At 41.1% G+C, this 21,066-nt stretch overlaps 1 protein-coding gene across 6 annotated transcripts in view; it reads right to left on the reverse strand.

Annotated features, from left to right (window-relative positions):
• CACNA1C (calcium voltage-gated channel subunit alpha1 C) overlaps positions 1 to 21,066 on the reverse strand; it is a 498,678-nt gene that overhangs the window by 37,217 nt on the left and 440,395 nt on the right. For all 6 annotated transcript variants that reach the window (XM_042795184.1, XM_032986290.2, XM_032986289.2 and 3 more), the window contains one exon: positions 812 to 844. In XM_042795184.1, the coding sequence (XP_042651118.1) occupies positions 812 to 844 (33 nt within the window). The remainder of the gene's footprint in view (positions 1 to 811; positions 845 to 21,066) is intronic.

Below are 21,066 nucleotides of genomic sequence, written 5' to 3' on the forward strand. Positions count from 1 at the left end.
CTGCTGTAGGCAGAAAATTATCCCTGTCCTCCTAAGGTCCTGGAGTAGGCAAAGTCTAAGCAGCAGATGAAATAGAACAAATTCTTCCCTGATGCAAATCTGCAATTTGCTGGCATCAAACCACTTAACCAAAACCACTCAATGATGCCTCAGGAGATTACGGTAATTTTAAAACCAAGTGGCTGCAGATTAGCTGGTGCTTGAGTAGCCTTGCTTGCCTTCTGGCTTTCATCCAGTTTTTGAAGGTGCATCCTTGCCAGAGGAGGGAGGTTCTGCAAAGGGTCCATCAAGAGACTGGAGTTATAGAGTGGGAACTACCTTGTACACCAATGCAGCAGAATTTGTGTGCACCACTTCACTACTTGCTCTTTTTTTGTGCAAGGTATGAACTCAAATGTTACAGTGACTCACCTCTTTGAAGAGGAACTTCAGAGTCCCAATCCTTTCTAGTCTGGAGGCTTGGACATGAAATCACATTGTAAACTCATTCAGCATCACATTGATAGTGACATAGTTTGTTGCTAACAAGAAATCTTACCAGGTCTAGTTCTCTCTTGGTGATTCATTAGAAGGCTGAACAACAGTTAACTTGACCAAAGGAAAGCTCAGGATGCACAAGAAATACACATGTGCAGCATATTCACAGCTCATGTGAACACCAGACACACCAATACACGACATGGCAGCTTCATGCACAAATAACTAGGCTGGGCTTGGAGAGAAAAGTCGTGATCACGGAGAAGAGAATAAAGGAGTGTGTTAGAAAGAGTGTCACAGAAGCTGGGAGGGTGGTCTGTATTTTCGGTCTTACCATAGAGGAAGAGCATTGGGTATGTTCAGCTGGCTTTAAAGAAAGGCAGACAGAAACAAGCTGTAATAAGTCTCCAATCAAGAGCCCTAGTAAACTAGGTCTTGGCTAACACAGGAGCAACAAAATGGCAGAAGTGGGCAAAAGGGAGTTTGAAAGAAATGCACAAGAGGCTGGGCTTATTCCCTAGGATGCCCAGGACTGGCCATGGCAGAAGTAGGTACAACTCCCATTGAATTTGATTTAAGCTGTATTTGCTACCACCACATGTGAATTTCACCCGGTATCTCCTGAGTGTTAGACACCCTGGCAACCAGGTAGTGGAGGTACTGATATTGTGAAAATGTTTCTTGTATCACTAGTATCAAGTTCAATACAGGGGCTGATTTGTCTCCCCAGCTCAGATCCAGGCCATGTCTGCACAGGGACCAGCCAGCTTCTAGTGCATCAGTCTGATTTGTAAACCCATAATATCCCAGTGCTAAAGCAATGCTTTCTATTTATATATCCCCATTCTCTTACACATAGTTCTGGGTGATAACGTTGTTACTAAGACAGTGAGTTGGGACAGTCTAATCAGCTCTCGGCAACCCTACAATACCCTCCGCCAGCTGTGGAAAGTGAGTTGGTAAATCTGGTTAGCTTGCTGTACCTTCACTCACCTCACAGCAAAGCTCCAGGGACCCAATGGATATATCCTTGAAGGCCAAACTGAGCTGAGCTGAACCCTGGTCATGACTGGAAGAGTCTTTTTGCTGCAAACACTCTGCCTGACATTCCTTGATTAACTTTTGGGGCCATTTCCAATATTGACAGCAATTCTAAAAAAAACACCGAAGGCTGCAAATACCCTTAGGTGTAAGAAGCAGAATTTAAAATTAAATAAAACCAGCTTTATCAGGAGTCCTTCAGGCCAACAGTAACAGAATCCTTCAGGCCTAATGTCTACCGTATGCCCCATATGCCAAACCTCTCCATCATTACTTCCTGCTACTACTATAGGAAAGCTGAAACTGGTGCATTTCTTCTTTTGCCAATGGCAGAATTCACCTCTACTGCCATGGAGGACTCCTGCAGTGTGCTCTCCAAGGGCACTGCAGTAACCAAACTGGCACTGTATTACCTAAATAAAAACTGTAGTTTAGATGCACAGCCTGTTTGGTTATATAGGCAACTGAGAACAATTAAAAACCCAAGGTGCCCCTAATTATATAATAGTCTTTTGGGTTAACTCATTGGTTTGATAGTGTCAGTTTTCACTGCTTCTATCGTCCTCTTTCACATGTTTGCTCTTGTGTTTTCTTTTCAGATCACATACAGGCAAAAGTTGACTTGAATACCAAAAAAAGGAGCAGTGCCCATTAGAGACATTTCTTACAGACCAGGCATAGATTTTGTGTTGCTGGGCAAACACCTCCTTTCCAGCAAAGAGTTTCTCTGTCCCATGACCCCTCCTTTTTCTAGTTTTGCAAATTATATTTTCTAACAATAGAAGGACCCTTATTCTGCTAGTTGCTGCATTCCTGGTAGAAGGCACAAAGCCCCATCAAACTAACTGAAGAAAGCTGAAAAATTTTCAGCACATTTCAGGATTCTCCATCCTTCTTGGTTGACAGTGTTGGTGTATCTGTGATTGGCTGAAGGAGCTTTGTAAGTTACTGTGGAATATTATACCTTAATTTCCATTTTGATATTTTTAGTATTTAATCAGAAAGTGCAGATAATAGTAATGTAACAGAGTAAAAAATTATGTATAAAAGGATATGACTATATAAGGCAGTGTTGATATGAGATGCTCAACTTGGAGGAGCTGGCATCACGTTGAACAACTAGAAACTGAAGGTTCTGAGTATCTTTGGCACTGTTAAGAAACTGGAGTAGAGGTTGACTTACTCTTCTTGTATTCCCTGAGCTAACCGGTCTGTGTTTTAAGATGGGGTAGTAAATTATATCACTGCCTACATCAAAGGCTCAAAAGCAGCACAGGAAAGTTTCTGTTAATGCTGGCAGGTGGTATTTGTACAAACTGTAGCACTGTGGACTGAGGTTCCTGTTAAGCTTGTGCATACAGTATTTTGTGTGTGAACACAGAAGGGGGGAAATCAACACCCAGTTGTGGGTTGCTGAATACGTTTTCTGATATACACAAAGTTTTCAGAGAGAAGTCAAATCCTACCATTTTCCACCTGTGCCAGAAAGTCATCATACGGGCCTGAGCACATGTATCTGAGAGCCCATTACTGGGACTTCCAAGTGTGACCAGTACTAGCTATAAAGCTGAGAGAGCTATTGCTAAATTTTCTGAGAATCTTCAACCTTGCAAGTGACATGGGTATGCTCATATCACTTGCAATTTTAGGACAAAGACAGGCACCTGGCACCTGAGAACATAGTAGTCACATCAGTTCACAGGGGTGGACGCACTGTGATAGGTATTTGGAATTAAAGCCAGTATCTAATGTCCCTCTGAAGCAGACAGGATTTCATTTCTACACCTATCAGAACAAGGTACAAAAGCAAATCCTCATCTGTTTAATGTCTTTGAAACAGCTTTTGGAGAAGCTACACCCCTTAACAGAAGGCAGCCTTGGCTGTACTCAGTTTTACTTGCAGCCATCTCTTCTCCTGCATGTGGTCTAACCTACAAAGGAACTTCAAGTATTCTACCCTGCTCTTGTCATTTGGGGGACAAGTAGCACGCAGATAACTGAATGAGAAAGGGCAAAAACAATAACAGTGTGATCAGTCAAGAGATGATGCTCTGCGCAATTTCCACCAGACAGAAAAGGGACCTGAAGGAGAAATCACAAAGTCGAGGGTCATAGTAAGAGTGATGTAGAAGGGAACCTCCAGGCTAAGAGAAGGAAGAGAAATATCTGAGGAGGGATGCGTCTATATAAAGACACAGTGGGGATGAGTGCAACGAAACTGCTTTAGCCATATATATGAATTTCCTTTTTTGTTCTCTCTTGATGTCACCATATTTAAAAAGTAATAGAGATGCTAAGGAGCAAAGAGGTCAAGAAACAGTAAAGCAGGTTATAGAAGCCAAAGATTCATCAGGATAAAGACTGAGGGATTCCTGAAGCATATCTGAAAAGCTTCTCAGAATATTGTTGCCTGCATATATCTTAGTTTAACTGTGTTCAATGTGTACCAGAGCAGCAACATGTTAGACACATTGCTCAAGCTGCTGCTAACCTCTGTGAATTCAGGATCCTGGGTAAGAAAGTCTTTGGGAAAGAAGACAGGTTTATTCAATTGAGAGAAAATTAAAATCAGCACTAAATAAGGTAACTGATAGTACTGTGTTCCTGCTAATCCTGTTCCACATGGTTAGGTGGCAGTAAGGCTTACTGGTGGCCACTTGCAAAGAACATTCCACCTCCAGATGTGTACAGGGAGCATCAGAATCTCCTGAACCTCCATACTGACTCACATATCAAACTTGCTGTTTGATCTTGCCATCAAATGAAGGAAATAGTTTTTAACAGACTATGTTTGTGGGTTTCCAAATCCTGATTATAGTGTGAATGCTTTGGAAGCTAAGAGAGGATAAAATTTGTATTCCAGGAGAATGGGTTTCAATGTTTCAAGGGCAGTATGTAGCAGACAATACCATACTATGTTTATGCTGTAATGTAATCCATTCTGAAATTCTGAGAAGGGATGACTTGGCTCTTCAGAGCTGTAAAGACAGGAGGAAAAATATGAGCAAAAAGACTAAAGACTTAGTACCATCATGGTAGTATCAAAGCTCCCTGAAATATCCATGGCTTAGAATGTCTTCTGGATAGATAAAGATTTGGAAGAAAACAACAAGGTGTGTTAATTAATAGATTCAAATGAAAGTTTCAGTATAAAAATCCTGAGAAGTTTTATCAATCCCACCTCATCCCAGTGGAACACTGGAGATGGAGGACCATGTTGAGAAGTTTGAGTTCTTTGGAGTTTTTGGCTGGTTTGCTGACAACTATAATGGTTATCCAGAGAAGCAGCACCTAGAAATGCCTGCAGGGGAGCTCTGTTAGGTTTGTATGGCAGATATTTAATCAATATGTCCAAGGAGGTTCCTTGACTGCTGGGTAAGTATATTTCAGTAGTTGTAGAAGCCTGACTGACACGAAGATGATGGTACAGGCAGGTGGCATTCCTATTACCAGCACTGTTGACGGTAGTAACTTTTTTAACATCACAGGACACACTGAAGATGATAAGTTCAGCTCCTTCAGAGGATCCAGTCTTTGCTAGGAAGTCAAAACTATTTTTTTCCCTGACATTTGAGGATTAAAAATTCCTTGCTGATAGTTTTTTTTTTTTTTTTTTTTTTTTTTTTTTTTTTTTTTACTTTCTAACCAGACTTCTTCTATTTGTAGAGAGGAATCTATTTTTGCAAAACAGAATACAACCTTTATGTTGTGGAGAACTTTGGCCTGTCTTGATCTGGGGATCATTTAAGCAGCTGACTGCACAGTGTTACTGTTTCTTTGTTAGTCAGAATTGTCTCGGTCAATGCAGTGGTACAATGACAGACTTCTAATTTTGCTCGGTAGCCCTAGGTTTGAAGAGATGAGAGGAAACCTGTGTTTGAGACTTCAGCACCTTGATAGGACAAGGTATCTCCATATATCTCAAGAAAATTAATGGTCAGGTTGCCTTTTGTGACAAACAATCTATAATGGCATTTCTCCACTAAGGAAAATATGGCTTGTGGATGAAGCTCTTAGGAGACCACTTGAAGTAGTTGGTTGTTGGTGGTGGATGTCTGCTAAGATGTTTCCTTGACTGCTGTTGACATTTGTAGAATTAAAAGTTACCCATGAAGATGCGGTATCTGTTGGAAACTTGTCTGTTGGTCTGTTAGCCTTGTGGCATGAGGAAAGGGGTGATAGATGTTCACTTCTTGATTTTTTCTACTCATTGCAGGAAGAATGCTTCTGAGAACCCACACTGTAGAGTTTGCCTGAGCAGGCTGCAGTGCTGTGTAGCTCCTTTGCAGTTCTAGGATACTGGTCTTTTCTAGCTCAAGTATCTAGAGGTCCTCCAAGAGTCCTGCTGACTTTAGCTATACTGGATCTGTGATCTTCTTGGACATAAAATGAAGGGCAGAAAGAGGCATTCTGGGGAAATGAACTCATTGTACAAACATAGATAAGATTTTGAGGGGAACTGAAAGCAGTTTCTTTAAGGGATACCTAATGAGCAACAGTGATTTGATTTTGTTGCTACAGGAAGTGAGAAAGAACTGAAGGGCTGTTTCAGCTGCCTGGCCACTTCATCTTGATGGGATGTAGAGGGCACAAACAGGGCAATGGCAAGCCAACAGCTCTACTGTTCTGGAGATTTTTCTTTCACACATGTGGGTCACACTGAGATGGGATTTGCCAGGACATGAGTTTCAAGGAAAACAGGAATTTACCAGTGTATACGAGAAAAAGTGGTTTAGAATTTATCAGTGCCACGGAGACATGATAAAAGAGAAGATACTAGACTTTCTCTTGCATTTGTAGTGTCAAAAGTCTGAAGTGACCTTAGAAGACTGGCAGAGTAACACTAGTCTTTGTGGAGAGCTGGAAGAAGTCAGGGTTTCAAATCAACCTGGCTGCTGGCAGGTAATAGCCTGCTGTTACGCTGGAGAGAGTTATCACAACCCCTTCCAGAGTCATCTGCCTGCCACTGCTGTGTGTGGTTTTAATCACAAGAACTCCAGATGTAATCCACCTGCCACCAAAGTCTGTGAAGTTATAAGACCAGGCAGAAATGTATCTGGAATTTCTCTGACAGGGAATACTACTGGATTGCTGATGGCATAATTCTCAATTCCCACAAATTTAGAGTGAAATAAAATTATTAGCAGGGGTAAAAAAAAAAAAAAAAAAAAAAAGCACCAGACAAGCTGCTCAAAATCTGTATTCTTCAATGAAGTGTGCAGTTCTTTGAGAATTTCTTGGAATATTTTGAATAAAACTAGACAGAATTATTATATTTTTTTTTTCTACAAAAATATCTTCTGTTAGAAAAATGCTGATGCTGAAAGTGAAATGTTCTGTAGAAGCATGTCAACTTTGAAAAAAAGCATTTCAGGAACGTAACATTGAAATCTCACACATTTTGTCCTTGCACATTTCAATTTGAGTTTTCATTTCCATTAGAAATGTTATATAACTGTGAAAAAAATCAATACCAGACTAAACTGTTTTTATGTTACTTAAGCAAATTTTTTTATCTTCCTCAATTATTTCTGTTGGGATGATCTTTTACTGAACATTTTGCAATTCTACATTTTTATTCTATTTTAAAACAGAGAAGAAAATGTTACAAGGGGCTTTTGTGGAACAAAAAACCCCAAGCCTTCCTATAGCTCTAATCTGAGTGAAGCACCAGAGGCTTTCTGATTAATTTTCATAAACTGAGGTTTGGTTTTAATGCCTATCAGAAAAGGGTGCCATCTTACAGGTAAACAGGGCATCAAGCTGTATGATGCTGCCTTTGCTGGGGCAAATGGTGACCACCTTACTGATTTCCCTGGAAAGACCCCTGAGTTGTTCCAGTGCAATGTAACATGCTAATCCTCTGACAGCTCTGCAAAAGAGACTAAAATCTCTTGCACTGGGGAATTAAAATTTTGTTTGGTGCAATAAAGGGAATTAGGAAAGATGTGACACCTGCAACTAAGTTTGCCATTACATTTCTGCCTGCACTAACTCATGTGGGTCAACAGATATCAAGTGCCAGCTCATACAAATGCAATATATATGCATTTATACTTCACATAGATTCCACATGATCTCAGATCTTGTAGGAAACATTAGCATATCCATATGCAACAAAAGCCTATTTCAAATACAGTTAATAAGGTCAAGGTAACTTTTAAAGCAAATGAGTCCTGCAGCTATCAGTTTTTTCCCTTCATTTCCTATGTATTCTATGATTTTGAAATTCTAGAGCTTGCTTTCCTAATTAGCTTCAAATATGCAAATCATGCCAATTTGAACAGGTTATTAATTAATTTCATATATATATCCATGAAATTGTCAGACAGTAATCTTATGGTTCCTAGTCCTTAAGGTAAATACAAGGAAAGTCAATTGCTTTAATTTGGTTATGCAGATTACCCTAGACTGACAATTACTGGACAGTTAATGAAAGAGTCACTTTTTACAGAGCTGAAAAATCTATTTTTTTTTCCCATGACTTTCAGAAAAGCAGAACAATTGGTAAAGTATATCTATGCAAATTATTCTTAATTTTCAGGATGTTTTAATAATCCCTTTCATTAGCTCTGGGTAAATGATGAGTTCAAGTCTTATGGTAATCAAGCCTGTGGGGCTCCTGAGAAAGAAGTAGATATTAAACACTATCAGAGATGTAGCGCTCATCTTCAGTTACAAGTACTGGTCTGACTCAGAGAAGCAGGTGCAGCTTGCCTGTGTTTTATTATTCGTGTTTTGTGGGACAGGTAGCTGAAAAAAGCTCTGGAACATCAGGATAGGAAGGCTCTGAAGATAAACTGAGCCATGAAAATAGAAGTTGAAAGGCTACTTGTGTGCAGGACCTCTTAGTTTTGTTTTACAGGTGGAGTGACATCAAGGATTTTCTGGTTTGAGTATTAGCTGAGGAGAAGTTTTGCTGATTTGAACACCTTTTCCAGAAGCCATGTGTGACAGAGCAGACTTTTTTCATTCAACTTGCCTTTTCCACTTGACCAATTCTTGATTCACAGGGCAAGGGCTCCCCAAGGAGGTCATCAGGCTGTCCCAGCCCAGAGGAAACTGAGAAGAATGACCCTGGGAACAGACCAGACCACTGAGCAAGATGGAAAAAGGAAGGTGTGAAAATTTAGAGTCCCCAGGTCTCCAGATTTCCTCAGATCTATTACCATCCATGCCAATGGTTTCCTCGTTGCTGTTCCTAAGTAGTCCAATGTGCCTCATTGCCTTGCCTAGGGCAAAGTTAATATGGCTTCTAAACACCAAACTCAGCAGCGTATTTATCAATTTAGCACCATGCTGGAAAGGGCAGTCTGCTTTTCCTCCACCTCTTTTACGTTGTTCTCTATTACATTGATCATTATTGATCATTATATTTTTTTTCTTTTCCATTGTTTGGGAGGGAAATCTGTGGGGCTGGTTTTCCACAAGGAACACAGCATGTATCTGGTTTTGACTCATTCTGAATAACAGTTCTTTTCATATCCAGGTTTTCCCATCCCAAACACCTAAATATATCATAGAATCACAGAATTCTATGATCGTCATCTTGACTTCTTATCTGTAAGAGTGTTGTGAAAGCACAGCTGCTCTGGAAGGCTGTAAGTAGAGAGATACTCTCTGACATGGCTTGGCCTGCTAAGGTTCTTGTGTACTAAGACCATGCCACTGATTTTGATCTTGAAAAAGAAGAGAGTGTTCAAGGCATTCATACCAGCCTTGGTTACTTTAAAGACATGCTGTTCAGTGCTGTACAAGATATTGATTTTTCCATTTCTTGTAGCATCCCACAGCCTGTTTTGGAAAGGATAATGGCAGCAGAGTTCTTCTCTAAGATGAATTTCCTGAGCCATAGGTAGGCAGGAGATTTCCTTGTCTCTAACATCTTGCAACACTCTGTTAGTACTGAGAGGGTGAATAACATTTACTGGCTTCATCTTCCCTGGGGGCTGATGATTTGAGAAATTAAGAAAACTCCCAGAAGCATGTCCTCCTTCTGTCATGGCTGTGCTTGTCTTCAGTGCACTGAGTGTTTGAGCACTTCTACAGCTATTTGTTATTTACTTATTAATTAGCTGATAGGATTCCATGGTGTGGGAAAAGGTTAAGGAAGAAGGAAAAAATGAAGAACAGATTGAAACTTGGTGCCCTCTGTGTATTGGTGTTACTGGGGTTTCTCTGGGCAGCCTCACCTGCCTGGGGCAAGAAGGAGGCTAGAGACTTTTGGACTTTGTGGGGCTCAATCTGTGAAGAGGTTTTCTGGGAGCTCAGTATGAAGGGTTTACAGTGATGTGGTTGGTGGGACCACAGGAATCCAGAAGGAAGCTTCACCAGCATCTTTGCAACTCCTGTATAACTGGATGAGGAATTACACTGGTGGTGTTAAGGTCAGAAGCAGGTCTGTGGTCTTCAGCAAAATACCCACTCCTTGGCATGATAACTCTTCTGGGGACTAATGGAGTCAGATGGCGACTAGATCATGAGCAGGTTTTTCCAGGCAGGAAGGCAGGCGGTCTACCAGCTCAAAGATTCTGCATGCAGTGTTGCCAGGATCCTTCCTTTGGCAAACCCAAAGGCTCTAGGACAGGGTGAAGATGAATGAGCCATCTTATGCTTTGATGAAGGTGCTGAAAGAAACTGCACATACCATTGAAAACAAGAGAAAACCCAATCTGCCTTCATTTAAATGCAGCAGGACTGTGGATTGGAAGAAACAGTAGATACAGGTGAACTAACAGCCCCTGTTACTTTTGGGTAATGAATCTCTGCTCAAGGGACGATAGCCAGAGATACCAGCAGCCCAAAGAGAGAGTTTGTTATGGACCATTTTAATTTGAGATTTGTAGCAGTTAGTATTTAATTCCCAGACTGTGTCTTTTCATTGCCTTTTAAATTAGAAAGGTATTTAATGTTGGTGCAGAACGTTTCCTAGAAGAGAACAGCCTATAAAGTAATACTGGATTTCTGCATGTTAATATGGGATACAATAAAGCCTACAAACCAATCTGGGATTGGAAATGCCAATCACAGGCATTATCAGTGCACGTTAGAGGTGGTCATATGGAGACTGCGGCTAGCTGTTACAAAGCTACTGAGCAACAGGTTTTTCTGTTCTACACCTCTTTGCAAGAATAAATGATTATTGATTTGATGAATTATTTGGTTAAAAAAAATAGTAGGGCTAGTTTGGACGATATGTAATGCTCACTGTGTGTGATTTACTACATTCAAGTCTGGGCAAACAGTTAAGCCTCAAAATCCTTAGCTCTATCAATTTGTTTTAGTACCTTTCTATTAATAAATGGTTCTTTACTGCTGAGGCATCATTGCCTTCACATCTGTTCATCTTAGGAAAAGATGTCACTTGATCTGGCTTTGGGTGAAGCAGATTTTCTCCCAGTCACTCAGACAAGGTTCAGCAGACAGCACTGCTGACTGGTATCTCTGAGTTTAAAAGTGGATTTTGAGAGAATGACTGGGATGTGACCAGCTGGGATGTCCCATTACTCTGTAGCAGTTTTACTAGCAAACAGAGCCAGAGCCACATTTTTGGCCATCAATCAGCTGACCACAAGCAGCAATCCAGTCTCTACAGCTAGGTCATCTGGATGCAGCAGGGTCCCATTTATCAGGGAAGATATATGAAGCAGAAGTCATTTTGTTGGCATGTTGTGCCAGGCAGTCTCCACAAAGAACAGGCTGGTCAGGGAAGGCAAGCACATAGTCATTTAAAAAAGTTGTTTAGTGAGAAATAATAATAAAAAAAAAACCTTATGTTTGACTGGCTGGTATGTATAAAGGTAGAGAAAATAGAACAGGGGTGAAAAGAGGGATGGTATATTGACTACATTAGAAAGGGTAAAATTTGTTTATATATGTTTCCCTTTGATAACAAATCTGGCTGGTAGGCCACATTCTCTTGCCTACCAGCAAAAAAACCACAATCAGGTCTTTATTTAATGGGAACCTCAAAAATTCCTGGTAGTCTGTGCATTTAGGTTTGCAAAATGGTACCCATCACCACGCTGAACTGCTGCCGAGCACCTGGCACAAAAACCTTCACAAAGGGGAACAGCCTTTCCCCTGGACTGATGGTGAAGACAGACAGAAAAAAAATCACTGATACAGTAGGTAGAGGAGAACTAATTATTGCCTTGCTGAAAACTACTCCTAGTGCTCCTGGGAATGGGAAACATGATCTCTGCTACCCAAGATTTCAGCAAAATTTGGAGAAAGTCACTGGGCATAAGAAGATGGGGGAGAAGAGAAAGTTAAAGAGGAAAACAAGTAAAATACTTCCATGTGTTTTCCCTTCTTCCATCACCTTCATTGCTGTCATTGCAACTGGCAGTGCAATCTGGAACCAGTTAGCAGATCTCTAAATATGCATAATAGTATGGGATGGTGCACGCAATGAGGTCTTGGAAGACTGATGTTAAAAATTCTTGTGATTTGTATGAAGAACAGAAGCTTTTACAGCAAAACTGAATGAGTGAAATACAGGGGATTGTGCACCCTTTATTACTGCAATCCGCATGTGGAGAACAGCGATGTTGGAAAATTCCTCAGGCATTATCAGCAAAGTAGATCTTAGAAAAAGGAGAATTAAATGCCAGAAAATGTCTCTCAAGGAATTGCCTTAGATGACAAAACTAGCTGGATTTGAGCTCACTCAAGCACCTTTTTGACCATCTAACGTATGGTGCTTAAGGAGCTATCATTAATTAACATTAATGTATTCAGAGACAATCTAAGGAATCAGAGTCAGAGATTCTTCTATAGAATCATATAAAGATACAATCTCTATTAGAGTTCAGGGAAAGTTAAAAGAAACTTTTGCTAGGCAACAGGAATGATTTATCCTGGCTAGCAAGCCAGTGGAAAATATAACCAGCTTGGGGTAGTGCTAATGTTTTTTATTATTTTTTCTTTTGAGCGTTTAAACTAGATTTGTGGAAAAGCATATTGGAATTAAAAGGAAAATGAAATATAACTGTATTATATCACAAATGTTGATGACAGAATATTGTAGTGGGGTTTTTTAAACTGATGTGATAGAAAAAAGACAAGAAAAATTAAATACTGGTCAGAAAAAGCGGATGTAGGCTTTTTAAAGAGTTCTTTGTACTGAAATGTGCATCACACACTTATTTTACCATTGAACCAACACAGGACAAGGCCTGTGGTACCTTGTGTTCCTACTATTAGCTATTATTGTTATTGTAACAATAATTTACAGTCAAATAAGAAAACAGGACTTCTTCACTAAAAGCCTTAAAACCCATTAAGGTTTTGGGTATGAGAAAGCCTGCAGTAATTAAAAGCACGATCCACTTCTCAGTGCAGTCACTGAGAGGCTGTGCTCCACCATTTTAAAGGTATAAACATTTTCACTTAGAAGGACTCCAGACAGGATGTGCATCAAGTCTTATGGCTATAGGGCTATCTAACTTTCTTTTTGCTGCTTTTGCAATTAGCTTTCAAGAATTTTCTTTTCTGGATTCTTTATCTTCTGTTTCTCATATTTTAATTTAACTAGCATGTGTGTGGTAAAATTTATCTGGTAAGGCAAATTTATTTTTATGCTACTCTTAAATGTCCCCTGCATTAAAATACATACTGATTATTCCATGCACCTGGAATAATGTCAGAAGCCAAGTATAACAAATACTTCTGTGGAAATCACAATATTGAGCTATTTCCTCAAAACTGGGTAGGATGCAGAGTCTTTCAAAGTGGGAACTACATGCTTTCTTCTTACAGTGCTAATAATTCTAGTAATTAGTAATGGCTCAAATACTCAGGTAAATTGATGAAGGAGTCATTTGCATTTACTATCCCCTTTTCTGCAAAAAATACAAACTTTTTTCTGTTTGCCCCTATTTCATATAGATTTCCTTTCAGAGAAAGTTGTGCAGTTACCAAAATCACCTCTTTGAACGGGCAAATCACATTATGAATCCTGGTAATGCACTCACAGGACCAACATTTTTGAGCCAAAAGAGAAAAAAAAAAAGAGGCCCCATTTTCATGACAAAAATATACATAAATAAAAGCAAAATAACCCTGTTCAAACATGGTTGTGGTCAGATTGTCTTACCATACTTCTTTCTTACCAATGCAGGGTGGAAAACGTGCTAGAATTGTTGATTAAGCATGGGAGGTGATCAAGATCAAATCGATCTTAGCCTAATTTGTGGAAGAGTTCAGGGCAGTTCTGATGTTCACTAAAGGCAAAATAAAGCACTAGCATTTGCCTCTGCTACAGCTCACAACCATGCTTCAACATGGCTTCCTACATACAGAAACAGGGGCCACTGTGGTGTGTTACCTGGACTTTTCTAGCAATAAAAACACCACCAGATATTAAAAAAAAGCAAACTAAATCCACCCTCCCCCCATCAACTTCATCAGTAGTCTTTCCAAAAAGAAAACAAGTCAAATATACATACATATACACACACACAGGGGTAGCTCAGGACTACGTACAACTTCTAGGATGGCAGCAGTAAGGGTATGACAACACAAGATGTCAAAAGAAGCCACTATGCCTCTCCAGCCCTTTGCTACATAATTTGGAGGCCTCTGCTACCCACACGGCACTTGAGAAAGAGAGAGAGAGGAGAGAGGGAGGGAAATGTTTTCTGCCTCTTTCAGAAGGTTTGGGTAAATGAACTCTTAAGTTCTAGAAATTGTAAAGATTTGTGTCCAGGGGCAGCTGATGGCCAAAATCTGCGCAGCAAAGGGCATGGAAGCAGACAGAACCAGACAGGCAGAGACAGAAAGACAGACAGACAGACGCAGCGACAGAGATGAATGCCAGTCCCAACTGAGGTGCAGGCTAGATGTATGTCGTCCTTCCACCGATCCTTGCTCCCATTGCGGGGGGTGTGTGTATAGGACTGTGTCGCAGGGCCTGACCGCTCCAGTCCTTGCGCAGGCGGAATGCCCTGGGGCGGTTCTGCCTGAATAAGGACTGCAGGATTTAAGCCACTGGTTCTCTGCCTTCAGACACATTGATTGAGGGTGAAAATGAACTTGTGAGGTTTAGTGTGGCCGGAGACGAGGGAGAGGAAAGCAAAGGAGAAAAGGAAGAAAGGCAGGGGGTGGGTTAAAAGGGAGAAGTGCAGGAGAAGGTGAGAGGGAGACTTGAGTATAGGCTGTCAGATATTCCAAAGAATGGGAGCAGGAGCCCATGACAAATCATATGAAGCCTCTTGACACCAAAAGCAAGATGACCGTAAGGAAAGGCCCCATGCGGCTGGTTTAAGACTGAGCTGTTTTACTTCAGAAATAAAAAAGACTAAAGAAGAAATCACTGTACAGGTCTTCAAGTATTCTTGGGAGCTGAATGCTTTGGTATCTTTCTGGCCTTACTGCATCAGTACTCGAGAATCAACCAAGCTGCAACCCTCTGCGGACTTCCTACCAGCATTTGGAAACCTTATCAGAAGTGCAAGCTGTAAAGTTGTCTGCTCTCCTGAATATCTGACAGACAAGCGCCAAGCCACTGCCCAGTAGGCCTGAGCACAACAGACCTGACCAACTTCTTCTAGGGGAAGTAATACAGCAAGATGCATTTTGGGTTTCTCTAACCTTCTTCACAGGGATGCTACTTCCTGAAGCACCTGGGTCCTATGTCTCCCAGATGCCACCATGGATCAGATCACACACAACATTGTACTTTCCTTTTCTTCTCTTCCTGTCACCTCTCCCATTAAAAAAACCCACCATTTCCATCAACCCTCAAACCAGTTGCAATGCTCACTCTTAGGAAAATGTGTACTGCTACAACAGGAGGGCAACTTACACAGGGAAATATTCCATTATTTCACAAAAGCCTGCAAGTCACCAATTCTCTCTCCCTGACAGTTCTCATTCTGTATCCACACCTCTGGCTCATCACATCTGCAGTATTGCATTGTGTACCTGTCATGGGTACCTCCTCCTCCTCCTCTGTACGTCCTGCAGTGTTCACAGACACACTCAGACACGCAAGTATGGTCACTGAGTGGAACACGCGGGATGGGTACCAGTCCAGATGGTTTTGGCCAGTCATTCTCATGCTCTCCCAGACAGAGCTGACAAACACAGAGGTACCCGCACATGCAGACACGCTCAGAGGCACTGGCAGAAGCCCCAGGCGACCGGCTTGCAGGTAGGCGCAAACCTTCCCTCCCCAACATCCTTTCCAGACAGACAGACAGAATCAAACACACGACACCCCCCACTGTCAGCGGTCCCTATGCCGGTGATCTGGAGACACACATGCTCCCACCCAAACATGCCTCCGTCACTCGCACACACCCGCACGCCGTGCACAACCTCTGGGCTGGCTGCAGGGACCCAGCCAGCTCAGCGGGCACTGCTACGAGCATTGCTTGGCTGGCAAACACCGACTCAGCCACAGCAAATCTGCGGTCTGACACCAGCAGGGGAAGGGTGAAGGAAAAAGGACCCTATGGACCAGAGCGGTGCCTGCTTTTGTCTCCGACTGAGAGGAAGGAAGGATACATTAGCAGCTTTCCCAGTGACTCAGGGTCTGAATGTTTTTCTTTCATCACTTCGGGCACCATAGCACAGATCAAACTTAATTTCCCCCTTTGATGCAGCACAACAAATAGTAATGAGCAACTTTAACTTTCTTTGCCTGGAGGAGGGGACAGCAGGCTGTCAGTCAGCTTCACAGCACTCAACTCCAGGCTGTGTCTGCTGATGTGGAAAGGAAGGAAATGCAAGCCTGCACCTGGAGCTACTTCTGGGATGATGTATTCCAAATTTGCTGGCTTTTATTCAATTCCTGCAACATTTTCTTTCCTATTATTATTATTGTAATAGACCGTAATAATTTTTGCCACCTTAATGTTTTCTTCTAAAGAACTTAAAGTGTTTCGTAAGCACTAATGACAATGCCTTCTTAATATAGGGAATAATAACAATCTCCAACTTACTGATGGGGAGACAGGTTTAGTGATCTAGTCAAAGTCCAAAGAATACAACCCACAGGCCCCATATATTACATCATCTTTCATCTTAGTCCCTAAAAGTCATTCTTGCTCTTAGCACTTGGAGTTGACATATGACAGATGTGGTCTCTGCCTCGGAAATTATTTTTTTTAATAGCAGATTAAAACATCCTCCTCTCCCTCTTTAGTTACTTAAGAATTGGCTTAATAGTGGCCCAAAATAGGATCACTGAATATTTCCAGAAAATTTTGAAAAAAAATCCTCATTTTGTGGTTAGGAAGTTAGTCGCATGGCACTTACTGAGAAGCAAAGCTCTGAAAATGCAGCTTGAAAGTAAGGCAATTTAGAAGTGAATTTGGCAGAAACTGTGCCACTCTGAAGTTTTCAAACCCACCAGATTTTAGCCTGCCCTGTGCCCTTTGCATTCACTCAGTTGCGTAAGCTGCATCTCCGTGAGTCTGTGGAGCTGGCTGGGGGGACCTGGGAGATGTTCCCAAGCTGCAGTAAGCAAGTGGGCCTGATGTGATGCAGTTGGACTTATCACTTGACAGATCTCCACACCATGGAGGTGCTTTAAGTGGAGGTTTCCTAAAAGACTCAGAAACATTGAAGGCAACCCAGGGGCCTACCTCATGAGTACATGCCTTCTCACTATTTTTGAATGCACGGCCATGCTAACAAAAATATGCTGAGCTTGACATGCAAGTGTACACTCACCCACAGGCATGCAGATGAACATGCCTGCATACAGGAAACTCTCAAATAAAAACACCCACCCATAATCAGATCAAACTTGCACTGAAAGATAGCCACACTGGCTCAGAAAACATGTTCACAGACTCAGTTACATACACAACAACCCATGTGTCTCCATCAACAACCATTCACAACACAAATAAGTATGAAATACATATGCTTGCATACACACTCTCTTTCCCCCACACGTGGATCCGTGTCTGTACACTCTCCCACGGATTTGTAGCCCATACACAGGCATCCGAACACATTCAGGAACAAACACTACAACCAACAGAGTGCACACACAAAGACCCACCCATGCACACTCACATATATCTTAACGAAGGTTTTGGTCTGGGAAATTCCTTTTCAAGAAACAAAAATAATCGTCAAAAGCCAAAAACAGAGCATGGGGAACTGCACAAATAGATGCAAGCGCATACACACATGCACACTGTGGATCCCACCGCAACTACAGCTACGGCCGCTCAGCACCGCTGGGTATGCTTCCCCTGAAGGCAAGTGGCCAGTGAACCTCACAGGGGTTTCAGGTTTACATGTCTATGGCCACGTGTCAAACTAAGCTGTGCCAAGTGTCTCCATCTTCCCTACCTGACCACAATGAAAACTGTCCCTTGGCTCCAAGACCAACACCTTCCAAGACCCTACCACAAATGTTCTTTGGTTTCAAAGGACTTGGGCAGAAACATCTTACCTGCACCTGACCAGGCTAAACATCTCCAATTAGTGGAGTTTATTGGCATTCTAGAGTTGATTTTTTCTTTATTTTTCAGACTCCAGATCTCTTGGAACAAGACAAGACAGTGTACAGAAACACAAGGCAGGGTTTTCTCAAACCCACAAACAGCAAGAAAGCAACAAGCTCCTGAAGAGAAGGGGAGAAGTGTATCTGATAAACTGCCTGACACTGCTTGGGAAGATGACAACTGTCTGTCCAAGAGGGGCTGCTATTTCCAAAGCCCATTTGCTACAGATGTAACATATCAAGGGCTGCTAGCAGGAAGGGCATCCGACAGGACAAACCAACATACAAAACATTCTCTTATTCAATATGGGTTATAAGTGCAAAGGGATTTCAGAACATTTCAGAACAAACTCCATCCATAGCTGCTGCTCATTTATCAGTGCATCAAAAGATTGTGCAAGTTTTTAGTAACAAACATTAGAAACTAGTAGCAAAGGACTTGCCTAGATAAAAAGAGAAGATTTAAACATGCCAGGTAACAAAAAGACTTGTGCAGAAATCTGTAAAAACTGTATAGAAGGAAAGGATTCTTTAGAGGAAACAGAGGGACCATCATGCAACACCCTTCACAGCCCTCACTAAAAGGGTCAGGGAGGCCCCTGCTGCCTCCTCAACTAAGACAGGTGATGATTGTTTGGGCAGAGGCACACCCCCATTTTTTATAGACTTCTACAACCAAAAACTGGATTCTGGGCCTTGGCTGACATGAACTTGAATTTAGACAGGGAATGGAAAAGAGAGGGAGCCTCGTCAGTGGTAATTAAGCACACCAGTATGGAGAGCCCTGGAGACTGAAGATCAGAACACAGCACAATTAGCAGCACCGTGACCTTCTCGACAACATGCTGAGAATGAATGTGATTTATCCTGCTTAAATTTAGCGTCTGAGAGCTGGGTGTCTAGACAAACCTAACAAACCTAGACATTCACCAGTCACTGGATGGGCACCTCCAAAGAGCAATTAATCTCCCCTGTCATAGACAAGTACAGGGAGGCACCAGTTGGCCTGGGTTAGGCATGCATTTCTTTCCACTAACACCAAGAGGTGGCCTGGGTGACTATCTGTCTTCCTCTCAGATGACTAAAGTTTAATGAGATGTATATCAAAGTGTCTTAATCCATGATGGAAAAAGTTCTTTGATTTATAGGAAATTGCTGTGAATTTCTTCAAAAGGATCCATTAGATTTTCCTTCCCGTACAGGGTTTCTTTCTATGATAGATCTCCATTTATTTATCAAAACACAAGGATTTCCCTCCTTTCTGCTTGGAAGACTTTTATACAAATTCAAATACAACAACAGGAAGTCTTGTTGATGTTTAGCATAATTAATTTCCAGTTAACTGTACTTATTTCCTCAATTACCACGTACAGTTCTGCTTCTATGTATGAGAATTGAACTTTTCCACAATCTGAAGGCTATTGCCAGGTTCCCCATTTAGTCTTCTTGTCAACTGTGGCATAAAAAAGGCTTTCATTTGATTCTTTAAAATTAACAACTTGAGCCTGCTGATCATTGTAACTTCTGTCTACAAAGTCAGCCCAATCCTAATATCTCTCTAGTAAAAGCGTAACCAAAATTGTTTACAACATTCTGGGAGAAATGTTGTAAACAATTTTATTGTGTCCAGAAAGTAGGACATTTAACAAATGTAAAATAAAAGTTCTTTTTCAGTTAGAAACTATTTTTCATTCTCTCAAAAGACAAGGAAAATAGACTAGTGTCAAATAAAATATTTAATTTATTCTAAATCAAAGTATTACAACTTGGATAAATGTCCTTGTTTCAGAATTTAAAAAAACAAAACAAAACAAAAACAAAACAAAACAAAACAAAACCCCAAAAAAGTTGAACAGAAATTAAACTAGAACCAAGATATGAAAACATTTTGTTTGGAAAGTTCCAAGCAAGGCATTTTGTTTTTTTCAAAATGTTGCCTACATTTTTCCCTACATACAGCAATGAATGAAAACTACACTGTCACTTTTCTGCTTGCCTCTAAAGTACACAACAATTCCAAGCTGGAACGTTTATTGAATGGCCACATAATTTTGCAAATTCATGATTGATTTGCTCTTCATTAATGTATTTACAGCAATTTTCTTTCAATCTTTCTATTTTCCTGACCTTGCTAACCTGGATTTTGCAGTGCAATTTTTGTCTGTGCTCATAAACCTAGTGGGTCCTCTGTAGTCTTTCTTTTGGGAATCTGTTTCCTGCCTGTCCTCTGTCTGTTTATCCTGTAATTCTATATCCATCCACACCCAAAAAAAGACAGAGAAAAAAGTTTGCCTGATGTGATTCATTCCTTGAACACCAGCTGCTCATTTCAGTCTCCGTGGCTCATTCAATCCTTCACCTGTCTGCTGAGATTGGCACCAGTGGGGCCGATCAGTGTCAATTGTGCCGGTGGAATTTGTGAGATGGAGCAAACAGGGTTGAAAATCCAAAAAAATGGGTTGAAACTCTGGCGCTTTGCTTTTTCTTTGGGCTTTCTGTTTTGATTTTAATTTTATCTACCTTTTTTTTCAAACTAGAAACTGAACATTAGGATCAGGTTCCTCTAAACAGAGATGATTTGGTCTTTATTTCTTTTGGAGGAAGCCTGAGTGAGAAGGCACAGGGAGGATTCCTGGTTTGGTTCCCACAGTTCCACCTCGAAAGAACTGACCTTTAGATCTCTGTGGGGTGGAGAGTATTGAACTGCCATGAGAAGTAAAGCATAACACTGAGTAGACCAAAGTGCTGGCCTGGGACTATTCTAGCAGCTTCCCATGGCACAAATAGTTTTTGCACTTACACTCCACGTTTCCCATCACTTTTCCTGCTATACAGTTTAATTCATGCCAGGCGGATTATGAAGGGAAGAAAATGATGCAACAGTCAGAAAGTCCTTTAAGTCGTTCCAAAAATTAAAACAGAATAAAAAGAAAACAAAACAAACAAAAAATAAAAAAGAGAGAGCTCCAAAACAAAACAAAACAAAAGCTCTGAAAACAAACTCAAAAGAAAGGAGGAAGGGGGAGGAAAAAAAAAAGAACCCGGGAAAGACAAATGAATGTTAGAGCAGGCACGAT

This window comes from Tyto alba, unplaced genomic scaffold (assembly GCF_018691265.1).
Source record: "Tyto alba isolate M040663 unplaced genomic scaffold, T.alba_DEE_v4.0 Super-Scaffold_21, whole genome shotgun sequence".
Taxonomy (NCBI): domain Eukaryota; kingdom Metazoa; phylum Chordata; class Aves; order Strigiformes; family Tytonidae; genus Tyto; species Tyto alba.